The 19,310-nt window shown below is 55.7% G+C and overlaps 1 protein-coding gene across 2 annotated transcripts in view; it reads right to left on the bottom strand.

The window, feature by feature from the left end:
• The window catches only part of CADM3 (cell adhesion molecule 3), a 35,722-nt gene extending 28,745 nt beyond the window's left edge, over positions 1-6,977 (bottom strand). For both annotated transcript variants that reach the window (XR_011684426.1, XM_071456999.1), the window contains exon 1: positions 6,779-6,977. Coding sequence is in view for 1 of the 2 variants with exons in the window: in XM_071456999.1 (XP_071313100.1) it covers positions 6,779-6,854 (76 nt within the window). In the remaining variant the exon portion in view is untranslated. The remainder of the gene's footprint in view (positions 1-6,778) is intronic.
• Positions 6,978-19,310: the final 12,333 nt, after the last annotated feature.

Genomic DNA, 19,310 nt, shown 5'->3' with positions numbered 1-19,310 from the left:
GAAAATTCCCCCCAAAACCCCAGGGCACAGGGCTGGGTGACCCCTGTGCCAGTGAGTGCTGAGAGAGGGCAGAGCAGAGGAAAAATTCCCAGTTCTGGGCCACCACAAATCCCCCAAACACCCTGACAGCATTTCCTGACCCTGACAGCTCCCTGAGGGACCCCAAAATGAGAGAATTCCCCCCAAAACCCCAGGGCACAGGGCTGGGTGACCCCTGTGCCAGCACCCTCCCCCAGTGTGCCAGCCAAGAGCTGAGAACTCCTATTTTTGAGTGGGTTTTTAGCTCCTACCCTAAGGCCAATCTCCAACATGACTGTTGCCAAGGGAACCAGCTCGGTGCTTTGACAGTTCTGTTTTAAGGATCTCCCTGCCCAACGAGGTGGCTCAGCCCAGTTGGATGCCCTGGCACGAGGTTTGGTGGCCCTGAAGCCACCTCAGTGCCGGTGTCCTGAGCAATTGTCACCCCAAGTGCCCCAGGATTAACCACACAGGGCTGTGTAAGAGGAGATTTGGTTTGAATATCCTTATATTTTATATTATTTTATTATATTTTATATTGTATTTTCATATCCTAATATTTTTAATAATTTATTTATTTTAATAACAGAGCTGAGGGGTGGGGAAGCCCTGGCTGCTCTGCTCCTCTCCTAGGGGACAGCACAGCCAATGCCTCCTCCTGACCTGCCAGAACCATGGAATGGCCAGAGTGGCAAAGAACCCCCAGACACCCCAACAATCCCAGCCTGCGCCTGGGAACGTTGTCCAAACTCTCCTGGAGCTCCTTGGGAATGTCAGAATTCCCTGGGGAGCCTGCTCAGTGCTCCAGCACCTTCTGGGGGTAGAAGATTTGCCTGATATTGAACCTAAACCTGCCCTAAGACATCTCCAGCTATTCCAGGAGACTCCCCACATCCCAAAGGATGGCCAGGAATGTGCTCCACACCAGCTGTGGCTGCTGAGTGTTCTGTCCCTCTTGGAGTACCCAGAACCACAGGGAAACAAAAAAAACCACCCAGAATTCAAAGCTGGTGAGACTTGGAGAGGCAAAATGGAGCTTCCAGGAGGGTGCAGGTGCTCAGGGAAGCTCAGAGCAGCAGCAGCTGAGGCTGGAGCACCTCAGGAGCTCTCCTGGATCCATCTCAGAGCAGGAGTAGCAGAGCAGGATCCTGATGGCAGCAGGAAGGAGAATGAGGAGCTGCAGCTCTGGACACCAGTGCAGCCACCCCAAAGCTCTGGAAACATCTCCCCAGGGACTGTGGGAGTCCAGCTCTGGACACCACTGCAGACACCCCAAAGCACATCCCAAAGGATGGCCAGGAATGTGCTCCACACCAGCTGTGGCTCAGCAGCTCACCTCTGCTGCTGCTGTTTTGTCCATTTTGGAGCGCCCAGAACAACAGGGAGACCAACAAAAAAGCCAGAACTCAAAGTTGGTGAGACTTGGAGAGGCAAAATGGAGCCTCCAGGAGTGCCATGAGGTGTGCAGGGAAATTCAGGGGCTGGAGCAGCTCAGGAGCTCTCCTGGATCCATCTCCTCATGGCTTCAGAGCAGGAGTAGCAGAGCAGGATCCTGGTAGCAGCAGAGGGAGAACGAGGAGCTGCAGCTCTGGACACCAGTGCAGACACCCCAAAGCTCTGGAAACATCTCCCCAGGGACTGTGGGAGTCCAGCTCTGGCCAGCACTGCAGACACCCCAAAGCACATCCCAGCTCTGGAACATCTCCCCAGGGTGTCACTGTGATATTTTCTGAAAAATCCCTTGGCCACGATTTCTTCCCCTGGCAAGATGAGAAGCCTCAGTTTCTCCATGTTTTGCTGCTCTGGAATGTAGTCTGGAGATTGTTTATCAACATGTGAATTGTTTTTAATTAATGACCAATCACAGCCAGCTGTGTCAGACTCTGAGGAGTCAACCACAAGCTTTCATTATCATTCTTGTGAAGCCTTCTGATGTCTCCTTTCTCTTTCTTTAGTATAGTTTTAGTATATAATTTCTTTTACTATAATACCATAAAATAATAAATCAGCCTTCTGAGAACATGGAGTCAAATTCTCATCTCTCACCTCATCCTGGGGACCTCACAACACCACACCAGGGTGTGTGGGGGTCCAGCTCTGGCCACCAGTGCAGACACCCCAAAGCAGCATTTCCTCCAGGAGTGCCATGAGATGCTCAGGAACTCTCCTGATCCATCTCCTCGTGCCTTCAGACCAAGATCCTGATGGCAGCAGGAGGGAGAACGAGGAGCTCTGCAACATCTCCCCAGGGTTTGGGGGGTCCCAGCAAGTCCTGTCCTCTGAGCAGCCCCCAGCCCAGGGACCTGCTGCTCTCCCTGCCAGTGGCCACTCAGCCCAGCAGCGTCAGAACTCATTTCCCTGGAAAATCCCAGCCTGAAAGCAACAGCCTGGAAAAGCTGAGCTTGCCAACAAACACCGTTTGAGGTGTCGGAGGCTGAAGAAAAACATCTGCAGCTCAAGCACCGCCTGGAGCATCACCCGAGGACGGGGCAGCTCCCGGGATGCTGCAGGGACACAGATCTGCCGTTTCCCAGCCAATCTCCTGGGAAATGCTGCTGCTGCCAGCCCTGCCATCCTCCAGCACGTCCGGACACCGCAGAGGCTCCGGGGGAGCTGCAGCATCCAACGCCTGCCCGCGGTGCCTGCGCCCTCGGCCGCATCCCGGCGCAGGCGGAGCGTGGCTGGGCGGGTGACCGGAATGGTTAAAAACACATCCCCGCTCCCGGCCGCGGCTTCCCCGCCTCCCGCCGCTGGCACCGGCTGCCTTGGGGCTGTCTGGCTTGGTGCTGTTGGCACCGGGGCTGCCCAAATAAAGCACGGAGAGTTCCTGCCTCTGCTCCTCATCCTCCCCCGGGGGGGGAAGAGGAGCTCTCTGGGAGGGGGATGGAGAATCTCAGCCTCTCACAGGTGGGTGGAGGAGCTGGGGCAGCACAGAGGTCACTCCCACCCCTCTCCATCACCATCCGATGAAGGCTCTGCTGGTCTCGGCTGATGGTGGCCAGCCAAGAGCAGAGGGGCCAGAACTGGACCAGATGGTTCAAGCTGAGCTGACCCAGTAACTGAGAGGAGGAGGAGGAGCAGATCCATCTGACTGTGGGGGTGTCACAGAGCTGGCAGCACCTCCCAGGGCCCACTGAAGAGCCAAAGCAACGAGGACTCCACTCAATCTGTGCAGAACCAGCACTGGGGGACCTGCACAGCCAAGGCATCAGCAGGGCTGGAAAAGCAGCTCAGGTGGAGACCAGGCTGGGCAGGGGGTGCCAGGCCGGCCACTGGCACAGCAGAACAAGCCCAACACCACAAGCAGAGCCCACCAAGCTCCCACCTGGCACCGCCACCAAAACCACCCCGGACGCGCATCCAGACCCTGCCCCGCTCCCTCCCACTGCTCCTCTCCTGCAGGAACCCGGATGGGCACGAGACACCCTGGATTGGCACAAAACGAGGTTAGGAACCAAAGCAGGGAAAACAAACAGGAACAGCTCTGCTGCAGCTCCCTCCATCTGCCTGCACGGCCGCCGTGCCAGCGCCGGGGTGACTCCCCAGATGCCGCCGCCTCCGGCTCCTCCGGCGGCTCCAACACCCCTGGAGAGGTGAGAACGTCAGGCACAGGGGGAAGAGGCAGCATCCTGCAGGCAGGAGACCTCCCAGGCAGGGAATCCTGGGCAAACAGGGCGTTTTTCCCTCCAGAGGAGGATGGGCACCCACACCTCGGGATGCTCAGCTCGGGTTCCAGCAGCATCACCCCACTCCTTTGGGATTTCTCCTCCCAGCAAACAGCACAAGCAGAGGTTTGGCCATGCCAAACCCCACGGCATTGGCAGGCCAGAGGCAGAATTCCTGTCCTGGCAGCGGTGCCAGCACATCCCTCACCGTCTGGGCACCTCCACAGAGCCTGATCCCAGGCTTTGTCCTAAAATCCAGCCTTGCCTGTTGAGCCTAACGCGTTGTGCCAGACAGCTGAGTGGTGGATTCCGTGCTCTCCAGCCTGCACAGGGATGCTCTGCTCCTCCCCTGGGGCTGAGCACTGATCCCAGCCCTGGAACAGCTCCTTTCCCCCAGGCAGCTGATCCAAGTCATCCAAAATCAGGCCAAGCAGGTAGTGAGTGATGCAGAGAGGTCGCCCTCCCTCCCTTTTGTGCCTCACCAGGGCTGTCACTGCTTCCTCAGCTCTGGAGCCAAGGGCTGCTGCTGGCACAGGCACTCGGAGCATATGGCAAAGCCCTAATGGCACTGGGAGCGGGGCTCTCCACACATTCCTTGGGGAAAAGCACCCTGGAAAGCAGCAAGCAAAGAATTCTGCTGCTCCAGACAGTGCTGGGCTCTCCCACATCCCAGCAGGACCTGCAGATGTCACCGGCTCAGAGGCTGGGGATGGCAAAAGCCCTGTGGGACCCCATCCCACAGGGGCAGGGCAGGCTGGGAGGCTGCTCCAGGACACCAGGGCATCTCCCCAGGGCACACGGAGCTCTCTGGGTGGCCTGGCCAAGCTGAGAGCTCCAGCAGCTCCAGAGAGACAAAAACACCCAGTGCCCTGAACCTCTGAACCTGCCTCATCTCACCAGGCTGAGGACTCCTCCCCATGTCCTCCAGTGGCCCAGGGAAAGATCAGCCCCAAAGTCATCTGGTTTTGGCCCCATGGTGGCCTCCCAGGGCACTGCCCAAACAAAAGGGTTTGGACCTGCAGATGTCACCTGCTCAGAGGCTGGGGACAGCAAAAGCCCTGTGGGACCCCATCCCACAGGGCAGGGCAGGCTGGGAGGCTGCAGAGCATCTCCCCAGGATAGAGGGAGGTTTTCTGGGTGGCTTGGCCAAGCTGAGAGCTCCAGCAGCTCCAGAGAGACAAAACCACCCTGCAGGACAGGGACAGAGCCCTGAACCTGCCTCTCTGCAAACCTCCTCATGTCCTCCAGTGCCACAGGGAAAAAAAACAGCCCCAAAGTCAACTGGTTTTGGCCCCTTGGTGGCCTCCCAGGGCACTGTCCAAACAAAAGGGTTACACAACTCCCAAGTGGAATAACCCTGCAGAGAGAGAATGATCCTCACACACAAGGACAACCACGCACCAGCCCAAACACACCCGAATGTGCCGACAGCAGCACAACGGCAGCCAAGAGCTCAGACAGGGCCCTCTTGTGCGGGAGCAGGGCCTGGGTGGCTTCCAGGGGTTCCTCCACACCCTGCCATGCTTGTAGCAGAGCCATCCACAGCCCTGGAGGAATGTTCTCCAAGGAGCAGCCTCTATCCCTCCCCAGGACAGGTGCCAGGGAGGGGATGTCACGCTGGGATGGCTCAGAGGCTCCAGGATGAGGCACCAACCATGAAAACACAACAACTTCTTTCCAAGCATCTCCCATCTCCTCTGCTCCTAAAGGATTTTTTTGGGGGTCTGTTTGTCCAGCTGTGCTGGACCCTGGCTCTGGTGGCCAGGGCTGGGCCACAGCAGAGGCCAGCCCGGGAGGAAATCTTGCAGTGTCACCATCCGGGCTGTGTCCTGTCCCAGGACAGCTCCGGGTCACAGCCACCTCCCCTCCCGGGATGCTCGGCCATCCCCAGCCCCACAGGCTGAGCATCCCCACGCTGGGGCTGCCAGGATGTCCCCACACCCCGGGGCTGAGCATCACCCACACCCAAGTGACTCTTTCGGGTGCCCGTGGGAGGACCGTGGCCAAAACCAGAACAAATCCCGGGATTCGTGGATGGGAACGCAGCCACCAGCCCCCAGAGGCTGTGACAGCAACAGAGATGGGTGCGGGGGAGCCGTGGGGGCGGCGGGCTCAGCCCTTGTCCCCACCGTGTCACCTCCCACCCGCACAGCCCTCGGGACCCTCGGTGCTGCTCCAGAGCCCCCTCCCTGCCCCTGATGGGCCGCGGGGATGTGGATGAGACCGAAGCCAGCCCCAGCACCCCCAGACCACAACACGGCGGGTCCAGCCCAGCCCCCGGCCGGCGGCTGCACCTCCCCACCCAAACACGCGCAGCAGCATCGCTCCTGTCACGACACACGACTCCCGACACGGCAAACGGAGCCGCCAGCAGCCAGACAGGGATGGCGGGTCCGAGCCACCGGGGCCACCCCGCAGGGACCCGCAGCGACGGGGGACGCGGCGCTGCCACCGGCGAGTCCCGACACAAATCACAGCCGCTCCGTGCCTGTCGCGGCTGTCGCCGCCGGTGAACCCCTCTTTGTGTGGCGAGCCCCGCTCATCCCGGCGGGACGGGGAGCGGCCGCCGAGCCCCCCGCCCATCCCGGGGAGGCGGCTCCCACCGGAGGCACCGGGGAGCCGCCCCAGCCGCGGCGCGGATGTCACCGGGCTCCCCCGGGAGCTCCGTCCGCCCCTCCGTGTGTCACCGCCGAGCCCCGGGCACCCTCACGGCGGGGCGGCTCCGCCGCACCGGGGACTCTCCATCCGCCCCCCCCCTCTCCGCGGGCAGCGCCGGGAGGGGCCGAGCGCCGCCGCCGCCGCCCGCCGGGGCCTGTCTGGAACCTTCCGCCGCGGCCGTGGGGGGACACGACGGGCAGCACCGGCGCCGCCGTGACCTTGAGCCCCGCCGGCCGCCCGGGGAGCCGCACCCGCAGGCGGCGGCGGGGCGGGCCCCGAGGGCCGGGCGGGGCGGGGCGGGCGGTACCTGCCTGACCCACATAACGGCGACGCCGCCGCCGCCGCTCCCCGCACCTGTCGCTCGCTTCCCCGCATCCCCCGCCATGAGCGGCGGGGATGAGGAGGGAGCTTCGCCCGCTCGCGGTGCCGCCACTCACCGTCGCGGGAGAGGTTTCCCCGGGAGCTGCCGAAGCAGGCGATGAGCAGGAGGATGCCGAGGGCGGGAGGCTGCATGCTGGCGGCGGCGGGAGCCCGCGGGGCCGGCGCGACCGAGCCGCAGCGCGGGCGGCGGGCGCTGCTCTCTCCGCTGCTCCCTCAGCTCTGGAGCCGGCGGTGCGGCAGCGGCGGCGATTAAATAGAGCGCGCGGAAGAGACCATTCGTGCCGGGGGGGGGGGAGCGGGGGGGGCCGCGCCGATGCCGCCCCCCTCGGCCCCCGTGTAAACACGCCCGCTCCGGCCGCCGGCCCCCCCCGCGGGCTGGGGCGCGGTGGTGCGCGCCGCATGCGCGGCTCCCCGCGGGAGGCAGGTGCGCGCGGGGCGGCGGCGGCGGCGGCGGCGGCGGCGGCGGCGGCGCCGGGGGGGGGGGGGGGACGGCGGGAACGGCGCGAACGGGGCTGCCCTCAGTGCCCGTGATCCCCTCAGTGTCCGTGATCCCCTCAGTGTCCGTGATCCCCTCAGTGCCCGTGATCCCCCTCCGTGCCCGTCATCCCCTCAGTGCCCGTCATCCCCTCAGTGCCCGTGATCCCCCTCCGTGCCCGTGATCCCCTCAGTGCCCGTGGTCCCCTCAGTGCCCGTGGTCCCCTCCGTGCCCGTGATCCCCCTCCGTGCCCGTGGTCCCCTCAGTGCCCGTGATCCCCTCCGTGCCCGTGGTCCCCTCTGTCCCCGTGGTCCCCATCCCGCCCCCCATGCCCCAGGGTGTCGTCCCCAGTCCGGATCCCCGCCATGGAACGGGGTCTCGCCGGTGGAGCGGTGGAAACGGGACCGGTCCCACGGCAGGGCGCCGCCGGGTCGGGTCCCCTCTCGGCTCGCGGTGTCCCCGCGATGGGCCCTGTCACTGTCACCCGGCTGGGTGGATGGGGCACGGTCCCTTTGGCAGGAGAGAGGCCAGAGCAGAGATGCTCTGCTCAGCAGAGATGAGGGCTGTCACCTGTGCTGGGGTGTCACTCCCACTGGGGTGTCACCTGTGCTGGGATGTCACCTGTGCTGGGGTGTCACTCTCACTGGGATGTCACCTGTGCTAGGGTGCCACTCATGGTGGGGTGTTGGTCTCAGTGGGGAATCACCTGTGCTGGGATGTCACCCACGTTAGGATGTCACTCGTGCTGGGGTGTCACCCATGCTGGCATGTCACATGTGCTGGGATGTCACTCTCCCTGGGATGTCACCATGTTAGGATGTCACCCTTGGTAGCATGTCACTCTCACTGGAATGTCACCTATGCTGGGGTGACACCCGTGCTGGGATGTCACCCATGTTAGGATGTCACCTGTGCTGGGATGTCACTCTCCCTGGGATGTCACCATGTTAGGATGTCACCTTTGCTAGCATGTCACTCTCACTGGGATGTCACCCCTGGTAGGATGTCACTCTCACTGGGGTGTCACCTCTGCTGGGTGTCACTCTCACTGCAGTGTCACCTGTTCTGGGCTGTCACCTGTGTGTCCCAGCCCATCCCTGTCCCTTGTCCCACCCAGTCCCACAACCTCTCCTCGCAGCTGGCCCCGTTTGGGGTGGATCCCGCTCCGTGCCAGTCCCTAAAGGTCGGTGCCCAGTCCTGGCTGTCCCCTGGCATCTCCCTGGCAACTCCTTTATCCCCCCTCACCCAAGCGTGTCTCAGCCATCATCTGATCCCCCGAGCTCTGCCTCTTGCCAGGCATTTCCAGCTCTGGAGGATTTCAGGGCTCTGGGGAAACACCCCTAGCTCGTTTCCCGAGAAGAATTAACCCTTTGTGGGAGCGTTCCTGTGCAGCCCCTCCCCAGCTCGGCACCTGTGGGACAAAACCCCTTCCTGACCCAGAGATGGCGTTTGAAAAACTTTCATTCCAACGAACCTAAAAACTCCCTGCAAATCCCTTTCCCGCAGGCTCCAACCCCTCAGGAGGAGCCGCTCCGAGGCTCCTGCAGCGGAGCTGTGCCAGGGATGGCTCTGTTAGTCACAATCCCCGTGGGAAGCGCCCGTGGGAGGCACCAACAGCTCGGGCACGGTCCCTGCCCATCCCCGCGCTGCCTCCAGCTCCATGCCGGGTGTCGGGACGTGGCCCTGGAGGTGACTAAAACTGCAAATCTGGGGGCAAATTTGGGGTCAGGTGAGACCGCGGGAGGCTTTTCCCAGGTTTTTGCTCCTTGTTCGCTTGGAGAGGGGCTCGGGAAGCGCCCGTGGGAGGCAGGAGCAGCTTGGGCACGGTCCCTGCCCATCCCCGCGCTGCCTCCCTCCTCCCGGACATGGCCCCGGAGGTGACTAAAATTGCAAATTTGGGGCCAGGTGAGGCCGCAGGAGGCTTTCCCCGGGTTTTCTCTCCTTGTCAGCTTGGAGAAGGGCTCCCCATGGGAGGCACGAAGAGCTTGGTGCCGCTCCCTGCCCATCCCCGCGCTGCCTCCGGCTCCACTCCGGGTGCCCGGACATGGTCCTGGAGGTGACTAAAATTGCAAATTTGGGGGCGGATTGGAGGCCACAGGAGGTTTTTCCCACGTTTTTGCTCCTTGTCGGGTCTGAGAAGGGCTCGGGAAGCCCCCGTGGGAGGCAGGAGCAGCTTGGGCACGGTCCCTGCCCATCCTGCGCTGTTCCCTCCTCCCGGAGTGGCCTTGGAGGCGACTAAAATTGCCTGGTGGGGCAAATTTGGGGTCAGATTTGAGGCCACGGGAGGCTTTTCCCAGGTTTTCACTCCTTGTTCGCTTGGAGAAGGGCTCGGTGAGTCCCGGGATGTGAGAGCAGCACAGGGGACCCAACCAAGCTCAGCTCCTGGAGCAGGGAGAGGGTCCCGTGGGATGGGGGCGAGCTGGGCCAGCTCTGGGGGGGTCTGGGGGGCTCCCGGCCCCGCACTCATCCCTGAGGGGGCAGTTTTACCTGGAAAAGGGGGGTTTGGGGTGGCACTGCCTCTCCTGGGGTTTTTTTGGGGGATCCCCGAGCATCCCTGGATGTCCGTGCTCGCCCCGGGCTGTGCCAGAGCTCCGAGCCCCTCCCGGAGCCCCCCCGGGCTGTCCCTTGTCGCTGTCACCCCCCCAGGGGCTCCAGGCACGGCTTTTCACCCTTTCTCTGCCTCCTGCTTCCCCCGACCCGCGTGGGTGCAGCACCCACTCCCCATCACTCGGGCAGAGGGCAGAGGAGGAAGAGGAGGGAGAGGAGGTGTTCAGCGTGCAGCAGGTACCGAGGCGACGCTCGCCACAACAAATGGCTGTGATTCAGCCCCGGAGCATCTGGGAACGAGCCGGGGGAGCCGCAGCAGCTCTGCCGAGGCGTCCCGGAGCCCCCGGTAACGGGAGCTGCCCTGCTCGGGGCCGGGGAGGATGGAGCTCCTCGGCTCCCGTTTCCCGAGCTGCCCTCGGTGTCTCTGGTTCTGTCACGGGAGTCCAAGCTTTGTCACCTCCTTGCTGTCTGGGAGCTGTCCCAGCCCTCCAGGGCATCCCTCAGCCAGGTGGGAAGGGCTGTGCCAGGTGTGGGTGGCACACACAGAGCACCCCTGGGCAGCTCTCAGAGGCCTCCTGCTGCCAGCCCTGGGCACCTGTGACACCATCCCAGCCCCTCAGGGGAAGGATTGACCACCCCGAGGTTCACTTTCCACCCAGATCCAGCTGGAATGTGGAGCTAAAACACTTCCCCAAATGCCTGGGCAATGCCAGGTGTGGGTGGCACACACAGAGCACCCCTGGGCAGGTCTCAGTGGCCTCCTGCTGCCAGCCCTGGGCACCTGTGACACCATCCCAGCCCCTCTGGGGAAGGATTGACCACCCTGAGGTTCATTTTCCACCCTGAGGTTCACTTTCCACCCAGGCCCAGCTGGAATGTGGAGCTCAAACACTTCCCCAGATCCCTGGGCAATGCCAGGTGTGATCTTCCCCCTCTGCTCCCCCAGGTCTCAGTGTCTGTTTGTTTGACCGTTCTTTCCTCACAGCTCTGGAGAATTTCCTCTCTGAGCATCTGAATTTAATGATCTCTTGGCTTGCCACCCATCTCCTGGCTTTTAGGATCAGGCCAGAAGCTCCTGCCTTCCTTTTGCAGTCCCCCCAGTCCCTGCTGTCTCTGGGATTGAGGCTGAAAGGTGGAATAAATCCTTCCAAATCATCAAACAGGCTCCATAACCCATTTCCCTTTAAACAACCACGTTTGCTGCCACCCCAGGCACGGATGGCATCTCCCTGGAGGCTCTGCAAAGGCACAGAAATCTCCAGGGAAGCCGTGGGAGATGCTTCCAGCATCCCTGTGAGATCCTCGGCGCCCAGAATAATTTCCTTTAACCTCTGTCAGTGCCAGGGCCTCGTGTGCTCCTGCTGCCTCTCTGACACGCTCAGCCCTGTTTGTTTTTATACCTTGGGCTGATTTTGCTCTTCAGAAAGCCCTTCATTAGCCCCACGCTGGGTTGGAGTGCTTGCTCCTGTCTGGTGGCACTCCTCAGTCCTGGATTCCCTGCTCCACGCTGAGCTGAGCAGGGGCTGCTCCTCAGCAGCATCCAGCCACTCCAAATTCCCAAATTCCACCGAAACCGAGCCAGGAGGAGCCTCCCTGCTCCTCTCCTTGCTCCGAGGGCTGTGTGGGATGAGCCGTGTCCCTCCCTGTGGCCTGGGGGCGGCTCCTGTCCCTAATTCCTGTCCTTGTCACCTCATTGCTGGAGTTTTGATCCTCTCACCTGAGCAGGGAGCCAGGAGTTCCCTGGGGGGCAGGGAGTGTGATTCCATCCAGGAATGACAATTCCATCCAGGAGTGGCAATTCCATCCAGGAGTGGCAATTCCATCCAGGAATGACAATTCCATCTGGGAGTGGCAATTCCATCTGGGAATGGCAATTCCATCCAGGAATGACAATTCCATCTGGGAGTGACAATTCCATCTGGGAATGACAATTTTATCTAGGAATGGCAATTCCATCTAGGAGTGGCAATTCCATCTAGGAATGACAATTCCATCTGGGAATGGCAATTTTATCTAGGAGTGACAATTCCATGTAGGAATGGCAATTCCATCCAGGAATGACAATTCCATCTAGGAATGGCAATTTCATCCAGGAATGGCAATTCCATCTAGGAATGACGATTCCATCTAGGAATGGCAATTTTATCTAGGAGTGACAATTCCATGTAGGAATGAAAATTCCATGTAGGAATGACAATTCCATCTAGGAGTGACGATTCCATCCAGGAATGGCGATTCCATCCAGGAATGGCGATTCCATCCAGGAATGACAATTCCATCTGGGAATGGCAATTCCATCCAGGAATGACGATTCCATCTGGCTTTTTGGCTGCTCACTGGAGCTGCCAGCCACGTGTTTTGGTGTTTACTCCACCCTTGCACCTCCTTTTCTATCAAACCCACCTTGCGCCGTGCCAGGCTGGTTTTGGAGCTGGTTCCTGACCAGTGCAGGCTCTCATGGAACTCCTGAACTCTCAGCTGAGCTGATTTTACAGAATTATTGTGCACAGAAATATCTTGTCCTTGATTTGCTTCTGTTGAGGTTTGGTTGCTCCTCCTGAGTCACGTTGCTGTGAGTCAGGAGCCAGAACCTGATGCTTGTGCATATTATATATTATATATATTTCAATTTTATATTATATATTATAATTTATAAATTTTATATTATATATTGTATATTCTATGTTATATATCATATATTAAAATAATTATTATATATTATATTATATTATATTATCAGAGTTATTATATTATTAGAGTTCTATATATTATATTATATATCGTTATATAATTTATATTCTATATTATAATATAATTTACATATTATATAATATATTGTATATTATATTGTATATTTTTATATAATATATATTATATATTATTATATTAGAATTATTATATTATTATAGCTCTACACTAAAAAATTGCAGGATTACAAATAGATGAAAATTATAAAATTTAAGTCCTAAGGCGTCATTCCATCACCAATTGCCTAAATCAAATTCTTGCAAAGAATTCTTCTCAGATTGCAGAGCAGAATCCCTCTCTGTGAATGGGAAAACTCCCACTCTGGGAAGGGGAAAAATCCCACTCTGGGAACAGCTCTGGAGCCTGGATGAGCAAAATTCAGTGGCAGAAAACCCCAATAATATTATATGTATTTAATGATCATAATAATATTATTAATTATTAATATTTTGAATTATTATATTATTAATAATATTATATCTATTTAACATTATATGTGTATTTGATATGAGCACATCTTATGTCAAAAGAGAGCTACAAACAGAAGAGAGAAATAAAACCCAGGCCAAAAAAAAATGGGTTTTGAAAAGCTGGCAGGAAAATTAACAGGAAGAAAAAAAAAGATAAATGCAGCAGAACTTTCTCCTTGGTAACTCTCACACTTCAGAGCACAATTCAGAACCTTGTTTAGAGGAACTCCTGGTTATTCCCTGAGTGTGTCCTAAGTGAAATTCTGCTTTAATCCATGAAACATTGACATTTTATAGATCCAGCTTTGCCGTCCTCAGCTTGGAAAATGAGATTTTTGTTATTCTGGGGAAAACGCCTTGAACAACTGGGTGAAATTTGAGGTTGGAGGAGCTTCTGTGGGGACAGAAAATGAGTTTTAAACACTGCAAATGACAACTGGTGAGGCAGCCAGGCAAAATCCTTACAGGGAGAAGTAACTTTTGATTTCTTCCAGGTAATAAACAGGGCCTGGATCAATATTTCACCATCAAAGAGATGGGTTTTTTTTTATATATATATATATATTTTTTTATACACTGAGTCTAATGTAGTCAAATCCAACATCCTTGGGAGGGGAAGGAGCCAAGAAAAGTTGCAGGAATTTGCAAAACATCTTGAAATGACATGAAAAGAGGAAGCTGGTTAAAAGGAAATTAAATGAGTGAAATCCTCGGCTCTGCCATGGAGAGAAGTTAAAGGGAAGGTTCTGGAGCCAGGATCCCGTGTCCTCTGCTGGCCCAGATGTGCTGCAGGAGCTCTGGAGGAACATCTGGAGCAGCTGCTGGGGCTGTGGGGCAGGAAGGGTGGGGATGGAGCAGGAGATCCCAGGGGGATCCAGGGTTGGAGCCAGGGATGGACCCGGTGGAGCTACAGGAGATCCCAGGGGGATCCAGGGAAGGACCTGGTGGAGATCCCAGGGGGATCCAGGGTTGGATCCAGGGCTGGACCTGGTGGAGCTGCAGGAGATCCCAGGGGGATCCAGGGTTGGATCCAGGGCTGGACCCGGTGGAGCTGCAGGAGATCTGGGTGGGCCAGGAGGGAAGTGAGGAAATCCTGACTGTGCTGAGTCCCGGAGGAGCAGGACACAGATCCCGCTCAGGGCTGGGGGGAAAAGGAAGATTTTGGATGCTCAGAGCAACTCATCCCAAAAATCAGCATAGAAACGTGCCTGGCTCTCCCAAAGGGTTTTATCCTCATAAAATTTTATCCTCATAAAATATCCTGAGGTGGAAGGGACCCACAAGGGCTGAATCCACCCCCAGGCCCTGCAGAGCCCCAGAATTCCCACCCTGTGCCTGGGAGGGAGCTCTGGCAGCCTTGGGGCTGTGCCCTGCACCCTCTGAGGGTAGAATCTTCCCCTAAAATCCAACTTAAACCTCCTAAACCTCCAACCTAAAATCCTCCTAAACCTCCCTGACGCATCCCCAGCTGTTCCTGTCCTGCTCACAGGGAGCTGCCCCTCCTGAAGAATCACTTTCCCAAAGGAGTTTATCACCTAAAACCACAGTTTTAAAATCATCTTTCCAAAAAGTGAGACTCCAGAGTTCGAATCTCTGATAAATATTTTGGTTCCAGCCTTCCAGCTGTGTTGCTCCTACAAGAAAACAACATTTGTCCTCAGCTTGGGGTCAGGGAACAGCTCACGGCAAAGCCCAGGATCCCAAACATTCCTGGCTTTGCTGAGTGGGCCCAGGATGGGAATACTGGGGAGTTGTTGGATCTGGGATGTTGGAGATGTCTCTGTGTGCTGCCAGCAGGTTCTGCTGAAGGATTTCTGCAGTTTTCTGGTGCTTTTCTCACCCTGGATTTCCTCTGCTTCCTCCAGCAGCAAGTTCCTTGGAATCCCAGAATCCCAGAATGGTTTGGGTTGGAAGAACCTTGAGGATCATCTCATCCCACCCCCCTACCATGGCAGGGACATCTTCCACCATCCCAGGGTGCTCCAAACCCCATCCAGCCTGGCTTTGGACACTCCCAGGGATGGGGAATCCATGGAATCCTCTGTGCCAGGGCCTCCCCACCCTCACAAGGAACAATTTCTTCCTGATATCCCTGCTTCCCTGGGAAATCCATTCCAGCCCCTCACCACAATCACAGGGAAGAATTTCTTCCCAAAATCCCACCTAACCCTGCTCTCCCTTCCTGCTGCGTGAGCATCACTTCATTTTCTCGTCCTTAAATCCCTCTCCTCCCGGATTTGGGTGCACACCGTTCTGATCCTGGGGGAATTCTGTGGAAATCTGTGGAATTCTAAAAGAATTCTGTGGGATTCTGTGGGAATTCTGTGGAAATCTGTGGAATTCTGTGGAACTCTATGGGAATCTGTGGGAATTCTGTGGAATTCTGTGGAATTTTGGTGGAATTCTATGGAATTTTGGGGGAATCTGTGGAAATCTGTGGAATTCTGTGGGAATCTGGAAATCTGTGGAATTCTGTAGAATTCTCTAGAATTCAGTGGAATTCTTTATGAATCTGTGGAAATCGGTGGAAATCTGTGGAATTTTGTATAAATCTGTGGAATTCTGTGGAATTTTGGGGGGATCTGTGGAATTTTGTGTAAATCTGTGGAATTCTGAGGAATTTTGTGGAATTCTGTGGAATTCTCTGGAATTTTGGGATAATCTGTGGAATTCCATGGAAATCTGTGGAAATCTGTGGAAATCTGTGGAATTTTGGTGGAATTCTGTGGAATTTTGGGGGAATCTGTGGAAATCTGTGGAATTCTGTAGAATTCTCTAGAATTCTGTGGAATTCTGTGTGAATCTGTGGGAATTGGTGGAAATATGTGGAATTTTGTGTAAATCTGTGGAATTCAGTGGAATTCTGTGGAATTCTGTGGTTATCTCTGGAAATCTGTGGAATTCTGTTGAATTCAGTGGAATTCTGTGGAATTTGGGGGGAATCAGTGGAATTTTGTGTAAATCTGTGGAATTCTGAGGAATTCTGTAGAAATATGTGGGAATCTCTGGAAATCTGTGGAATTCTCTAGAATTTTTGGGGAAGGGCAGCTCTGCTCCCCTCCTTTGTGGTATCACAAACCTCAGCCACATCCCCCCCATGTTCCCACCTCATTTTCCAGCTGGAATTTGGGACCTTTTGGCTCCTTTGCTGCTCCCAGAGAGAGCCAGAATGGGCATGGACAGGGAGAATTTTCCATGTGAAGGAGCAGATCTGACACTTTGGGCGAGGCATGGGTGTCATTAATTGCAAAAAAGCAAAATTATTTCCAGGCTGGCAGCTGGGGTGGGACCAGTCCGAGCCTCCCGGGCCATCCCCCGGGGATTTGCAGCCTCTTAAACCCAGCTTAGGACTCCACACTTAAGGGGGTCGGTTTTGCTCATTTTTAAGCTCGATTTCACAGCCCAAATTCCTCCCCCAAAAAAAGCTTTGCATTGGGATTTCACAGGAGTTATCCGTGGCTGGAGCTGAGTCCTGGGAAAGTGGGAGTGGGGAGGAGGGAGGAGAGGGGAGAAAGAGAGAGGGAAAGGAAGGAGAGGAGAGGGGAAGGATGGGGGGAAAGAGAGGAGGATGAAGGGTGAGAGAGGAGGATGAAGGACAAGAAAAGATGAAAGGTGAGAGAGGATGAAGGGTGAGAGAAGAGGATGAGAGAAAAGAGAGGAGGATGAAGGGTGAGAGAGGGGGATTGAGAGAGGAGGGAGGAGAGGGGAGAAGGAAAAGGAAAAGAAAAAGGAAAAGGAAAAGGAAAAGGAAAAGGAAAAGGAAAAGGAAAAGGAAAAGGAGGGAAAGGGAAGGAAAAGAGGCTCCCGGACAAATCCCAAGCCCCACCAGGGAGAGAAATCCCTTGCTACCACCAAATCCTGGGTTTTTTTAAAAAATAAATGCTTCAAATGGCTCTTCTCAGCCAATTCCTGGTGCCTCTGCTGTAGCAACACTCATTTTTTCCCTCTTTAATTCTCATTAAATGTCTCCTCCCCCCTCAGTCCCCTGCTCAGTGTGCACCTCTGCTTTTGAGATCCTCCTTTTTCTCCTTGCCTGCCCTTCCCTCACAATAACCACTGGGATATTAATATTCCAGACAGAAGTTATCCCAACGAGCCTGTTCTGCCAATTAAATCAGAATTTTGCTTTGTGTGAAGAATTCGAGCTCCTCCTGTTTGCTCTGATTTTAATGTTTGTACACACGGATTTCTGGCCATTAAAGCCTCGTCCACTCGTGTCCTTGTCCTCCCATGAACCAGGAATGGTGCAAATCCATCCTGGAATCAGGAGGGTTTCTTGCCTGTCTTGGGGTTTTCAGAGCCAGCTTCTCTGGTGGCTAAAATCCTATTAATTTCCAGCCTGTGCTCCTATTTTTATTAAAAAAAATAAAAAATAAAAAATAAAATATGTATTTTATTTAATATAATGTATTAAATATAAATAATTTAATTTAATATATAATATACTTAATACATTTTTATAATTTAATATATTTTATACTTATATAAGATATATTTGATTAATATTTCTTTTAATTTATATTTATTATAATTTAGTTTCTATATATTATATATACACATGTTTGGAATGGGGAGAGCAGGAGCTCCAGGTGTTGCTGGGCAAGGATCCTGCTCAGGAGGCTGGAGAACATCCCTGGACACACAGGCTGGGTGACACCAGGTGACATCCAGCAGGAGAACATCCCTGGACATGAGCTGGGTAACACCAGGTTACATTAAACAGAACATCCCTCGACATGGACTGGGTGACACCAGGTGACATTGAGCAGGAGAACATCTCTGGATATGGCTGGGTGACACCAGGTGACATCCAGCAGGAGAACATCCCTGGATATGGCTGAGTGACACCAGGTGACATCCATAGGCTGGGTGACACCAGGTGACATTGAACAGAACACCCCTGGACATGGCTGGGTGACACCAGGTGACATCCATAGGCTGGGTGACACCAGGTGACCTCAAACAGAACACCCCTGGATATGGTTGAGTGACACCAGGTGACAGTGAGCAGGAGAACATCCCTGGACATGGCTGGGTGACACCAGGTGACATTGAGCAGGAGAACACCCCTGGACATGGGCTGGGTGACACCAGGTGACATTGAGCAGGAGAACATCTCTGGACATGGCTGGGTGACACCAGGTGACATCCATAGGCTGGGTGACACCAGGTGACATTGAGCAGGAGAACATCCCTGGACATGGCTGGGTGACACCAGGTGACACTGAGCAGGAGAACATCCCTGGACAAGGGTGACTGGGTGGCACTCGGTGACACTGAGCAGGAGAACATCTCTGGATGTGTTGAATTCCCAGCACAGGGAATCCCAGCTGGACAGTGCCAGGCGTGGGGACAGTGCCGGTGTCACCGAGCAAGGTGACATCCTGGGACGGCAGTGGCTCCATGGGATCCTGCAGATGGAGCTGGCAGCCAGGAGAAGCACCGAGAGCTCGTGTCCCATGTGTGGCTTCAAGTGTCCCTTGGGCAATGTCCCATGTCCTCGGTGGGCCCCACTCCCAGCTCCACTCTGGAACATTCCATGGAGCTGCTGCTGGAGCTGAGCGGGGTCTGGCTCACCCTGGACACATCCCAGGCTCCAGGACACTCGGCCACGTTCCCATGGATGCTCCTCCTCACTTCTGGGAAGAGGATGGTGCCTCTGCTGCCGTTTGTTCCCAGAAACTGGCAGGAGCATTCCCAGGAATGCTGCCAAGCTGATGCACGAGCCTCTCTGGGAGGCTGAGAAGGTTCCAGAAGGAGGGAGCAGGGCTCTGGTGTGTGGGGATGGCAGGGAAGGGGCAGAACAGGGGGTGGGAGGGTTGTAAAGGGTCTTCACATCCATGGGAGTCACCAAACTGGGCTGGGACATCGGGAATGGGGAGAGCAGGAGCTCCAGGATTTGGGATCCTGCTGGGATTGGTGGGACAAGGAACACTGCTGGACCCCATAACTGACACATGGTTGGAATGGGGAGAGCAGGAACTCCAGGATTTGGGATTGTTTTGGGATTGGTGGGACAAGGGACACTGTGGACCCTGCACTGGAACAGGAGCTCCAGGGTTTGGGATTGTTTTGGGATTGGTGGGACAAGGGACACTGTGGACCCTGCTCTGGGTATCCTGCTCCAAACTGGGCTGGGAAGAGTCCAGGAAATGAGAATGGCCTGCGGCAGGGAGAACATGGAAGGAGTTAAACCAGAGTGAGATCCCGAGCCAAGGGGAAGTGAAATGCCTCAAAAACATTCAATTGAGCAATTTGGGAATGAGTCACGGCATCGTAGAATCCCGGAACGGTTTGGGCTAAAAGGACCTTAAGGACCATCCATGGGGACACCTTCCATGACCCCAG

The sequence above is a fragment of the Agelaius tricolor genome, unplaced genomic scaffold (assembly GCF_023055355.1).
Source record: "Agelaius tricolor isolate 1412-34295 unplaced genomic scaffold, bAgeTri1.0.p SCAF_66, whole genome shotgun sequence".
In the NCBI taxonomy this organism is placed as follows: Eukaryota; Metazoa; Chordata; class Aves; order Passeriformes; family Icteridae; genus Agelaius; species Agelaius tricolor.
The sequence above is the reverse complement of the archived record's forward strand: the minus strand, read 5'-3'. Positions and strand labels throughout refer to the sequence as shown.